The sequence below is a fragment of the Mustela nivalis genome (genome assembly GCF_964662115.1).
Source record: "Mustela nivalis genome assembly, chromosome: 5".
Classification (NCBI taxonomy): Eukaryota; Metazoa; Chordata; class Mammalia; order Carnivora; family Mustelidae; genus Mustela; species Mustela nivalis.
Genome location: NC_139024.1, coordinates 8,019,919 through 8,033,311, shown reverse-complemented (window position 1 = coordinate 8,033,311; position 13,393 = coordinate 8,019,919). Strand labels below are relative to the sequence as shown.

At 43.9% G+C, this 13,393-nt stretch overlaps 1 protein-coding gene across 2 annotated transcripts; it reads right to left on the bottom strand.

Moving 5' to 3' along the window:
- Positions 1-921: 921 nt before the first annotated feature.
- Positions 922-11,571, bottom strand: SOD2 (superoxide dismutase 2). 2 transcript variants are annotated; one of them, XM_082729529.1, is made up of 5 exons: positions 11,243-11,571; positions 10,711-10,913; positions 7,488-7,604; positions 5,386-5,565; positions 922-3,816 (listed from the first exon to the last, which is right to left on the bottom strand). In XM_082729529.1, exons 1-5 carry the CDS (start codon positions 11,263-11,265, stop codon positions 3,671-3,673), a joined length of 669 nt encoding a protein of 222 aa, XP_082585655.1. In that variant the 5' UTR covers positions 11,266-11,571; the 3' UTR covers positions 922-3,670. The 2 variants fall into 2 exon arrangements, with proteins under 2 accessions (XP_082585655.1, XP_082585656.1); XM_082729530.1 differs by lacking the exon at positions 7,488-7,604 and having other exon boundaries at positions 11,243-11,383.
- Between the last annotated feature and the right edge of the window lie 1,822 nt (positions 11,572-13,393).

Below are 13,393 nucleotides of genomic sequence, written 5' to 3'. Positions count from 1 at the left end.
CCTAGGATGGTGTGCTCAGTACCAAAGACACAAATGAACAAGAACCTTCTGTTCTGGGCCTTCCAGAGCTCATGTTTTAGTGGGGGCCGAGATAAACACAGAATGGCCTCTGTGTTAAGCACTGAATGCAATGAGACAGTAAATACCTAGCAAAGCCGAGACTAGAAGCGCTCAGTCTCCTTTCTTTTCACAATGTAAACTGAGAGGTCTTACTTTTCTTCATACGGTCCAAAAGAATCTTGAGAACAACACCCATTACAAGCACAGGGGAAGAGAAGACAGCGTGACCTCACCGAACACAATGCACCTTACTTCCCTTTCCAGAACAGTTTAAGTCCAGGAATAGCCGCATGAGGTGAACTCAGATTTCCCAACATGAGTGGATAAAACACCAGCTACCCAAAACTTTACAGAAAAAAGTAAACAGCTTTTTTTATCACAAGATGTGCTATATATATATATAGGCAATTTTTTTTTAAGATTTTATTCATTTATTTGACAGAGAGAGCAAGCACAAGCAAGAGACAGCACAAAGGGGGAGGGTCAGAGGGAGAGAATCTCAAGCAGGCTCCCCACGGAGCCCAACACACAGGGGGGCTCAACACCATGACCCTGAGATGATGACCTGAGCCAAAACCAAGAGTCAGAAGCCCAAATGACTGAACAGCCCAGGCACCCCAAGGCAATGTTATGTCTGGTTAGTGTTTGAAGATGTTCTAACTTTATAATTTAGTATCTAAAATATTACAGTATTACATTTTCCGCTGTTACTACAGATATGAATAAACTTCATATGCCTTCTGAGTTTTAAGAGTAAAATTGCAACGACCTTTTATTTATTAGCCCTGTCCCACAGGAAAGCAGTAAAAATGATAAAGCATTTTAAGATGATTTTGACACACAAGCACAATGCAAGACCTCTTTTGATAGTTGACAGATTCTTTTATTAACAATCAAAAAACTTCACACAATAGGAAAATAAATGTTTCTCTAATGGATAATTAAATGAAAACTATCCAAGACCTTATAGGATTTTTAATGCATCCCAGGTTTGATGCGTACCTTCAGAGATAGGCCATCTGCTTGCCCAATCGTTAGGTATGACTGAAAATGAGAAACAGTGATTTATAAAACTTCTACCTAACAGCTTTCCCAATGCAATTATAACAGGAAATAAAATTTCTATTTAGAACTAGTTTTAGATGACTCACAACACACATCAATCTTAATTTTATCATCATGATGTTATTTTTTTAAATATATAATTACTAGAAACTCAAATCTCATTTTAAGATCATGAATTTGAGATGTGCAGTGAAATTTGTAGTTTCTCTCAACCTCAAAGTCTAATTATCACACAACAGTTCCAGCAGCAGATTCTACTTGAGACAGTATTTGTCTCATGCCCTGTTTTCTTGCAGCACTAATCACACTATGGTGTTTGAAGCACATTTAAGATTAGAACAAGCACTGCTGAGTTGGTCACAAAGATCCCTCCTGGATGAACAACGAATGCTTGGTTCATTTCAGAAGAGATGCCTTTTACTTTTTCTATTTCTTTTCTATTATGAGTAACAGGGCTAAAAAAAATGTTGAAATCTCATTTTCTGTCAAATGATTAAAATCTTTATCTGTAAATTATCTTAGTCTCTTAAAATCTATCTGATGGGGAGGAAAAAAACAAAACCTTAGGGAAGAACAGCATGCTTTCCCTTGTTCCCTCAACCCAAAATCAGAGCAAAAATAGAGCCCCATAGAAATTTCAACACTGAATTATTTTTTGAAATCTTAAAGCTTAATAACAGTCAAAAAGTTTTGTATGAATCAGTAATCTCTGCGTACCTGCTGGTTCAATACAAACCAGGATCTGGCAGACTACTTGTGCTCAAAACGCTGTCTTTCAGAAAGGTTCCACTTTTCTAAATGGTCCATTTAAACAGAGTTCACTGCCTTGCTTATACTTATATGTGTGTATATATCCGTATATATGTGTGCGTCTGCATACATACGTACAGGCACGCGTGCATACATCTGTACACGTGCAAGCGGTAAGCCCGGCTCTCACCGGACTCCACGAAGTCACTTCGCTGCGGGAGAAGGATGGCAATCCCGGTCCCCACAGTGTCTTCAATCTACTCTCCTCACTCCTCTCACCAACGCTGCCAACCATTCAGAAAACCTAAATACTTTCTAATTGAATTCTAAAAGAAAAGTGCCTTAAATTTAATTTGTTTAAACTTCAGTCTTCAATATCGAAACTGCTAAGTTACCCCATTTTTCCATGCCAAATATATAGAATAAACTTGGGGAAAAAATAATATACTAACTTGGGAAAACGTTCAGTTACTAAATAGGCATAAGAAAAAAATCTATATAGAAAAACTATTCCCATGGAAGGTAAAATCTATGTGGGTTGCTCACCACAGCATTATCTGAATAAATAACAATTAGAAACCAATGAAATATTCAGTAACAGAACTGTAAGATAAATTAGCAAGTGTCCAATTATACAGCCCCCTAAAATAAGGGAAATGATGAAACATGGAGCGCATGACAATTTAGGCCAAATTACAAGAGGCTCCCTGCTACATTTAAACAGTCCTGCAAGCAGGAAACAAGAACACAACTGGACAGGCTGTGTCACTGGATTATGGGTATCACTTTCCTTTACTTAAAGGACTATATAATATAAAGCTTCTATAGTGACCGTGCATTTGTTTAAAAGAAAAGAAGATCAAATATGATGGAGTAATTCAAAAACAAGTCTTTGAAAAGCAATGCTCCTGTGCAGGGACGTGCCGCTGGCCACATCCAGAAACCAACCACCTGCCGCTCTGGGAAGGCAGCACCGACCCAGGCTGCTGCTCTCCAGGGGGTGCTTGTGAACAGGCAGAGATGGGGGCAAGTGCTTGGCCAGAATGGTCTGTGGCCTCATCCCCAACATCTGTTTTATCAATAAGGCTCAGATTTGTCTCCTTTGAGCAGTCACCTAACACATATTTCTGTTTGATGACAAGATTCCACATAAAAGTCCTATTTCTCCCAACAGAAAAATTCAAATGCATGACTATTTCCTTTTCATAATAGAGCAATTCTCAATTAGCAATCAAGTGATTTTTTTTAAAAGACAAAATGGTGTTAACCTTGTGAAACATGTGACCAAAGATAATTAAAGGCCCACGGGTGATATCTACCACAAATACTACTAGACAGATTACTTACAAAAAAGAGCAATTTTCAATAGAAAAACTGAACATTTCCCTTGGGAAACAAATTTAACCTTTTATCATTAAACAACTGGGCAAAGGACCAGGTTTTCTACAAGTGCAACAGAACAAGAGCAAAAAGGCTTCCCCGGAGGCCCTAAGAGGACAGGGATAAGATCTTTTTGACAGTTTCATGATGGCAATCATAACCTGCTGGCTGTTTCAGCTCTCAGAAGATGTTCAACCAAAAGACTAAATCAAATAAAGCACTTACTATTTTCAGTTGCCCAATAACAAAATTTGAAAACAAGAAATTCATAGCATTAAATCATGTTCATCAAATGCTTGAACAAGCTACATTAAGAAATGCTACAAAAGAGCAGCTTACTGGCATACTACGGTACTCTGCACTACTACAAAAATAGTCGTGAGAAGCTTATTTTGCTCAATGTAATGATCATGTTTTACTTTTTGCAAGCCATGTATCTCTCTGTTACATTCTCCCAGTTGATTACATTCCAAATAGCCTTTAGGTAATCGGGTCTGACATTTTTATACTGAAGGTAGTAAGCATGCTCCCACACATCGATCCCCAGCAGTGGAATAAGACCTATTGGAGAGAAGGGGGAAAAAAGCACAAACTATGAATTTCCATCTAAAACGTGACTTAAACTTTCTTCTACGCACACAAAACGGCCCTTTACACCATTCCCATCCATTTTTCAGTTTCTTTTACAAACAGGAAATTTGCCAAGAATAAATACAAACATTTTTTTTTAATTTTAGTCTTTGGAAGAAAATGTGATAAAGAGTAAAAAATTTAAAATAGAGTTTGGAAAATTAAGTATAATATTTGAAGAGCTGTTCTTGAAATACCAGTAAATCTACCCATGAGCCAAATCTTGGGCGGGGATCAGTCAGGTACTATGTTTGTGGGGGTGGTTAAGGACCTTCCCAAGCAGTCAGTGGAGTTTTAGGAGAACCTGCTCTGCTCCCAAGGCTAATAATGTTAGTCTCAGAGAATACAGAACATTTGTGAGACACTAACAGAAAGAGTAAGTTAACAAGGGAAACTAAACAAGACCAAAGAAAAAGAGACACTATATAAAGAAGGAATTATTTCTACAACACTCATTTTCAAAAACTCTCAAACTAAATGACAGCTCTCCTCCAGGAAAACAAGTTCCAACCAGTAGGTCTTGAGCAGTGGAGAGGTTTGTCACTAATCATGTATTACGAGTAATTAACGTAACAAAGTTCATAAATGATTTTCCTCTCCATATACTGCCATGACTTTCACGGATTTTCATTCCAATGGGTTTTCCTCAAGTGGAAGAGAAGCAGGTATGGCCAGGGTTTACCTGGAAATCACAGCCTCATCTGTCAGGCACCTTCAAAGATAGACCGGACTCTCCACTGCACTCTCCAGCATCTCACTTTGCCAAAAGAGCCATTAGATCCTGACTAATTCTGAATATATCTAGGGCAGTGAGGGACGTATGCAAGTCTGTGGACATGCACAGAGGCAGAAAACCGGGCTGAGAGCTACTGGTTACGGACACTGAAATGTCACTGCAGGTCGGTCACACTGCAGATCAAAGTTCCAACTAACAGCTGGATGTCTTGTGACTATTTCCTAAAGACATTCTGATTCAATCTGGCTCAACATGAAAAAGGATTTGGTGAGCCCAGCCTGGAGCTTCTAAGCCAAATATTTTCCTATACCAAAACCAAACCCCCCCAAAAGGCCTAAGTCTGGAAATCTGAGCTCCAGTGCTACTCTGACCACAGGTGCTCAGCAGACGGGCTGACAGTCCAAGGTCTGAGGTCAGATTCGGCTTCCAGGTCTTATCCTCCTATGTGTTGTTTAATCTAATTTCAGTGCATGTAATTATGTAAGCTGGTATGCATTCTCTGTCAACTGAAGCAGAGTTTATGTTCAAAACATGTTTTGTTAATGTATCTGTAAAATTACATGTGCTAATTTTACAAAACATCAAGGGCTCTTTAAGCATTTTTGTTCATAGGAGACTCAGACTACTATCAGCTGTTAAGATTTACTCACATTAGGACATACTCAAGATAGGTTTAATCACTACTCATGTTACTTATTTCAAGGTAAATGCTTTATTGTGAACCATCTCACACTAATGAATATGAAACAATTTTCAAACCTAACCTGTTGTTCCTTGCAGTGGATCCTGGTTAGAACAAGCAGCAATCTGCAAGCGTCCCTGTTCCTTATTGAAACCAAGCCAACCCCAACCTGAGCCTTGGACGCCAACAGACACGGCGGTCAACTTCTCCTTAAATTTGTCGAAGGAACCAAAATCACGTTTGATGGCTTCCAGCAATTCTCCTATTTAAAAAAAAATCCAAAAATACCCACAAGTGAACATACTGCAACAATAAATAATTTTATTACATATATTAAAATATGCCTGTCATGAGGCACAAGATACCAACTAGACAGCACGTGGAAAACATAACATAACCCAATGAGCCCCAACGTTACTCCTTCCCTGACACTAGCATCATAAGGTCTCACAACCGTTAATTCAGGTGTTACTGAACCATGTTAGAGGGATTTCTTTCCTCACTATGCTATTTCCATCAAAAAAGAAATAATATGGGGCGCCTGGGTGGCTCAGTGGGTTAAGCCGCTGCCTTCGGCTCAGGTCTTGATCTCAGAGTCCTGGGATCGAGTCCCGCATCGGGCTCTCTGCTCAGCAGAGAGCCTGCTTCCCTCTCTCTCTCTGCCTGCCTCTCCATCTACTTGTGATTTCTCTCTGTCAAATAAATAAATAAAATCTTTAAAAAATAATAGTATTTTCCATTATTTTGTTTCCCTTCAACAGAAAATTTTACTTCAACTTCTACCCTACCTGTTCTGTCTCAATTGGGGAATAAAATTTTATGGCTGTTATTTGGTTCTTCCCCAAGGCAGTCAAGATCTTTCCTATCACAATCATGTAATTTTAAAAACAGTGATTTTTGTCTTTTATTACCAAAGGGTACACTGTAAGAGCAACAGTCCTTTTATTCTGTACCAATGTAACATACAATTCTAGATTGAGCACATCAAAGCAAGTAGGCCAAAAATATCACTACTCTGATTCCACTGGTTTAAAGTAATTACCTATTGTAAGCACAAATAATAAAATGGTACAGATAACCAAGACCTGTTGGCTAAATAAGGGCATATATGACATTCTACTAATCCCAAAACCTCAAAAGTATTAGACCTAACTGCAGACCTAAGCCATAAAAAGAAATGCCCAGGTTTGCCATATTTACTCTCCTTTAATCTTTACTTCCAAATGAAATAGCTTAGTACAAGCACCTAAGATGACTTCCAAAAAACAAGTAAGAACAAACAAACGAACAAATCCACAGAAACGTAAGATGTATGCCACAAGCCGAGAGACAGGGAGAGCTCTATTTCTGCCCCCTCCGTTCCTGGGATGAGGCGGGTAATGAAGTCATCTGGGCCTCCAAGAAGAGACACAAGAAGTCAAGTAAACCCACCAGAGTGAACAGACCATTGGCTCTGCAGTCCCCTCATTTACCCTCCAGGTGTCCTGGAGAATCTCATTTCCTGGGACAACTGACTTTTTATCAATTAGGAAGAGCAGGAAAATAACAGCAAGAGGCACTATTCTAAACATTTTACGTTTAGTAACTTATTTAGTTTTCAAAACAGCTCTATTATTGTCCCTGTGTCATACAGATAAAGAAAGTAGGTACAGAGTCATTAAGTATCTGACCCACCCCAGGTTGCTCAACTTCTCTAAAATCCGTTTGCCAGTTAGAAGTACAGTACATTTCAACCAGAACTTGACACATATCTGACACTCTGTGTGTATACAAAAAAAGCTGATGACATAACTACCTGAATGTAGTCTCCATTCCTACATGTGCCCCATTCAAAGTTACAACTTTGTTATACTCCTTGCTATGAAAAATATGTCACTAAATAACATAAGAATTAACATAAGAAAAGCAACAGGCGGGGCGCCTGGGTGGCTCAGTGGGTTAAGCCGCTGCCTTTGGCTCAGGTCATGATCTCAGGGTCCTGGGATCGAGCTCCGCATCGCATCGGACTCTCTGCTCAGCAGGGAGCCTGCTTCCCTTCCTCTCTCTCTGCCTGCCTCTCTGCCTACTTGTGATCTCTCTCTGTCAAATAAATAAATAAAATCTTTAAAAAAAAAAAAAAAGAAAAGCAACAGGCATTGCTGTTGTGCACAGAATGTAGCTAAGACTACACCAATATCTACCAACCTTTGGGTTCTCCACCACCCTTAGGGCTCAGGTTGGTCCAGAAGATGGAATGATTGATATGGCCTCCACCATTGAACTTGAGCCCAGGCTGAAGAGCTACCTGAGTTGTAACGTCACCTGTAATGTAAAGAGGCAAACATTTTTTTTCTAATTCTTACTTTTCAAACATTCTATATACCATTTTCTTTGGAAAAAAATCTGATAATTGGACTAGCTTATTTGTAACATCCCTATTGGTCCTAAAATTCCACAATTTACACACACACACACACACACACACACACAAACACACAAGATTTTCTTCAAAAATTATTTGTCCCGGTGGATTTTCAGTTCGATTAATGTCCTGAACAACTCATCAGTGGCCCAGGAGGAAGTGCATGCAGAAAATTCTTTCCTGAGCTCCAAAGACCTCAAAGTTTTCTTGGATATTAAAAATTTCAGCAATAATGAAAACAAAGATAAAAAACAGTGAAATGAGAATATGCGTGGTTCCGTAAACAGATTAAATGGTAAGTTTTCTGGGGCACCTGGCTGGCTCAGTCAGGAGAACACACAACTCTTGGTCCTGAGGTGATGAGTTCAAGCCCCGTAACGGGAGGTAGAGATTACTAAAAACAAATAAAACTACTTTTTTTTTTTTAATAAACATATATTTTTATCCCCAGGGGTACAGGTCTGTGAATCGCCAGGTTTACAGGTTTACACACTTCACAGCACTCACCATGGCACATACCCTCCCCAATGTCCATAACCCCATCCCCCTTCTCCTAACCCCCCTCCCCCCAGCAACCCTCAGTTTGTAAAACCACTTTTTTAAATGGTAGATTTTCAACTCTCATTTTCTAGATAGACAACTCTTCATTGGCAAATAGTTCAATGTTCCATAAACAAAAACTCAGCATATTCAAAACCCAACTCCAGATTTTCACTCCCAAACTTACCCAATGGCCTTCCCCATCCCAGCAAGTGCCAGCTCTTTTCTCAGAACATTTTTGATAACTAGGTTCTTTCTTTCTTTTCTTTTCTTTTTCTTTCTTTCTTTAATTAACATATACTGTATTATTTGTTTCAGGGGTACAGGTCTGTGTATTTCGTCATTTCTTACTCCTTTCCCCACACACCATGTTCAACCCACCAATGTACCCACCAGCAAAGCCAGCTCTACCTTTAAAAAAGATCCAGAACCAGGGCACCTGGGTGGCTCAGTGGGTTAAGCCCAGGGTCCTGGGATCAAGTCCCGCATTGGGCTCTCTGCTCAGCAAGGAGCCTGCTTCCCTTCTTCTCTCTCTCTGCCTACTTGTGATCTCTCTCTCTCTCTCTGTCAAATAAATAAATAAATCTTTAAAAAAAAAAAAAAAAAAAAAAAAACAGAACCAATCCCTTCTTCGTATTTCTGGGGCAGACCAGCAGCATGACCTACCTGCATCTGTGCCACCATAACCCACAACAGTCTCCTGCTTCCACACGTGCCCCCTACTCTCTGTTCTCACCACCGGCCAGAGAGCTCCTCTCGACCCCACACTACTGAGGCACTCCTCTAGGCAAACCCCTCCAAAGGCTGCTCCTCTCACTCAGAGTGAACCCCAAGTCCCTACAATCTGCTTGCGAGGTACATCATCTGACCCAGCATTTCCTTGTTAGCCCAGCTCCAGCCACACTGGCCTCCCTGCACTTACAAAAGCAGCTCAGCCTGCTCCCAGTTTAGGGTTTCCACTGACTGCCGTTGCCTGGACTGGAACCAGTTCCCCAACTTGTTTTTCTTGATAGGACTTATGGACCTGGCATACCACTACATATTTACTTGACCATCTGTCTCCCCACTAGAACAAAACCTCCAGTATTAAGGACTTCAGGGCACTGCTGTGTCTCAGGGGCCAATATATCGCCTTCTAGGGGCAACCTGGGTGGCTCAGTGGCTTAAAGCCTCTGCCTTCAGCTCAGGTCATGATCTCAGGGTCCTGGGATGGAGCCCCGCATCCGGCTCTCTGCTCAGCAGGGAGCCTGCTTCCTCCTCTCCCTCTGCCTACTTGTGATCTCTGTCTGTCAAATAAATAAATAAAATCTTTAAAAAAGTAAATAAATAAAAATAAAAATACTATTCTTAAGTTCAACATTTTCTTCAGTTTCAATTTTTTTCCTGTTAAAGTACAATAAAAGTTAAATACTTTTGTTTGAAAAGTTTTTATTTACCTACCTGTAATGAGACTGATGATGTTATTTCACTTAATTTTGTCGCCCCAAATTCTCAAACATGGAAATTTAGTTCTTCAACAGTCTTTAATACATATAATTTTTTAAATAAAAGAAAATTCTACCGGTGCTTATTAATTTATACTCAATATAACACAACATAATATACAGCTTTTTTTTTTTCCTGTAACTTTCATGAAAACAGGTAAAGGTGTGATTGCACAAGAAAAGAACTGAAATTAAGTTGTTTTTTAAAATACTGAAGAGAAAGGTTCAAGTTGTCAGGCGTTGTCATGCAGGAAATAATTTCGCAACGGGGATATTCCCCACCTTGTCATTATTTGCACATCTTTCCCGATTCTGTTATTTTCTAAAACCCCTTTCCCGTACAAATCATGAAACTACCCTCCTCCCACCCCGCCCCTCCAGAAAGGTTCCCGTCACAAATCTTCCAGAATGTGGCAACTTCCTCTTGTTTTTGTTTAGCCAATTACCGCCTGCAACGAGGCTGAAATACTACATTTTCCCACTAGATGCCCCCAGTCAACCAGGCGTCGCGGTCTGACATTTACTCAGCAGATTTCGGGGGCCTGACGTCCGTAAAAATAAAGCAACAACACATCTTCTAAGCGGGCAGCTAAAGAAGCGAGACCTGTCAGTCAGTCCGCTCGTGCGAGCCGCTGCGGAACCGGCTGCAAAGGGGAACGCGATTTTGCACGGAGACAGGAAAACACGGACTCGCGTACGCGCCCGCCCCAGACACACAAAGTCCACACACTTCCTACTGGTTTTGGCAACTGGGCTCTTCAGGAAAAAAGAAAAGTGTAAGTCCGTATTCTACCAGAACACCGAATTCTAAACACCGGCAGGTACACACAAGCCTGTTTCCGTTTCGCGCCAAACGACCGCTTTCCTCGCGAATTCTGGCCCCGCGTCGACGCCAGGACACGCGGGGCCGCTCTCCCGCCCCGAAGGGCCCGGGCTCCCCCCCGGCCACGCCTCGCCCGGCGCCCCGCAGCCCCGCGCCTACCCTTCTCCAGCGCCTCCAGATACTTCTCCTCGACGGCGTTCAGGTTGTTCACGTAGGTCGCGTGGTGCTTGCTGTGGTGCAGCTGCATGATCTGGGCGCTGATGTGAGGCTCCAGGGCGCCATAGTCGTACGGCAGGTCGGGGAGGCTGTGCTTCTGCCTGGAACCCAGCGACCCCAGCGCCGGCACCAGCGTCCTGCTCGCGCTGCAGAAAGAGCAGACACGGGACACGGACCGATTCGCTCACGCGTCTACGCAGACCCAGCGCCACCCGGGCCTTCCTGCCGCTCGCGCGCTCCCCCTCCACATTCCCTGACGCGTTACACCAACGCGGCAACCCCGTGCCGCCGCCGCACCCGGACGCGCTCAGCGGACACCTGCCCTCAGGCACCACCGCCCGCCGCTTCACCGCGACCCCGGGGCCTCCAAGGTGCCCGGGACCCGCCGCGCCGGCGCGGGCACGCAGGCAGGGGGACCCTTCGCCCTCGGGGCCGTGACCCGTCTCCGCTGCGCCACGCGGCCCCGGCGCCTCACCTGCGCGCTGCCCGGGACAACATGGTGAGCTCTGCCCGCGGACCACACCTCAGAGACCGAGTGGCCGCGCCGACCGCCCGGCGTACACACACGCGCACCCCCGGCCGCGCCGCAAGGACACCGCCGACCTCCACGGGCCCCGCCCCCGGCGCCCGCCGCTCCCACCCGCTCCCACGCCGGGGGGCGCGCGGCCCCGGGGTCTGCCCTCCAGAGCCAGCCCGCGCGCGGATCCCAGGGGAGGCGAGAACGAGGGTATAAGGGTCCTGCCCCAGGGGGCCGGGGGAACGGCGGCCCCCACTTGCCCGCTCTGGGCGTGCGACCAAAGGGAAGGCCGCGCTCTACCTCCCCCCATGGTGGAAGATGGTACGGTCCGCAGTCCCGCCCCCTCGGGGGCTCGCGGGGAGGGCCGCGGCCGGCGCTTCCACGCCCCTGGTGAAGGGGGCCGTTGCGTGAGCCGCGGTGGCGCGCCCTAGCGGGCCGGGGAGGTCCCTCCAGAAGAAAGGTCCTTCCTGGGCGCTGGTAAGGTGTAGAGCCAGGGCTCCTCCAACCGCTGCCCGGAGTGACCTTTCTCTGCGAGTGAATTTGACCTTGGGATCGGGGCCAGGACCCGGGCGGCCTGATGGTAGAGTTACTGAATGCCTACCGTGTGCCAGGGACTATGCTGCGGGCTTTATATGCATTTATCTTTATTTCACTCCTAGAGTAGGCATCGTTGACTCCAGACGACAGTAATGAGCTCACTGAAGTTAAGCCGGTTGCCCTGATCACACAGTTAATAAGGGAAAGCGTGGATTAGAACCGAAAGTTCGTACTTTTTTGATGACTAAGCGTTACCAGGCCGGTCCTGAGTTTGTTCAGAGGGACTTCCATGAACCAAAAGCTCAGAATATTTTTAAAAAGTACAACAGAAGATTCTTTCCTACTGTGTCTGATGAGCTGCATCTGATGCTTTCTTAACAATGAAAAAAAAAAGAATCCTGAATTGTGTGACGACTCCTTATACAGAAGTTAGGAAAGCCTTACACAATTATTGGCAAAAGTTGGGTCCTTATTGAATAGAATAATATAAAAGGAAGCTAAGAGTAGGTCCTGAATAGTTTCAGCTACTCTTCCATCCCCATCCCCACTCCTCCCCTTCCCAAGGATGACTATGGTTAGGGGTGGGGAATAGCTAACGGGAACCACTGAGCTGGCTTCTCAGCAAGAGCGCTGGGGCTTGCTGACAGTTGCGAAACTAACCAAGAATATGTGACCGGGTAAAGGAGGAAAATCAGGTTGCAGGCAAGTAAGGCATGTGCTTAAAACTCAAACATCTGGGGGTGCCTGGGTGGCTCAGTGGGTTAAAGCCTCTCCCTTCAGCTGAGGTCATCATCTCAGGTTACGGGGATCGAGCCCCCCATCCGGGTCTCTGCTCAGCGGGGAGCTGGCTTCCTCCTCTCTCTCTGCCTGTCTCTCTGCCTGCCTCTCTGCCTACCTGTGATCTCTCTCTCTTTCTGTCAAATAAATAAATAAATAATCTTTTAAAAAAAAAAAAGCCCCTCAAACATATAGTTGGTTACAGAAATTAAGAATCACTTACGTTAGCTGAACTGAGATATAAAGTAGTTTTTCAGTCAAGGTAGTCTGACATTGATATCAGGAAGGGCAAGCTAGTTAGAAAGCTGTTCTGTGAATCCTAGCTGAAGTCCTAAGAGCCTAGCTCTGAGAACTGGAAGAAAAGGACATTTTGAAGGATGAAATAACAGAATTCAGTGACAGATCAGTCTCTAATAAAAGGGCTTGTTCTAGTGAGAACAAAATATCCCTGTAAGGTGACTGAACCCAGTTAGGCTGCGTGGATGTACTCCTAGTTTGTACAGATGATGATACTTTGATACTCAAACTGATTCCCTCAGGAGATGCCGTTTTGAACAAGCAACAATGGGGGACGGGGGTTGCTAGTAACAGTAAGTCTGATAGAAGTGTCTCTAACATCATAAATGTATCAGCTACATCCTTCCAGAAGACAACACTAGCTGTGAGAGTATCTGGATTGAGACCAAGGACTTGGGGGATACAGGAGATTAGAAGTTTTTTTAGCTCCCTGGTCTGCCACACCCAATAAACAGGACTCTTTTTTTCTTTTCTGTTGGCCACTATGTGAAGTACTCA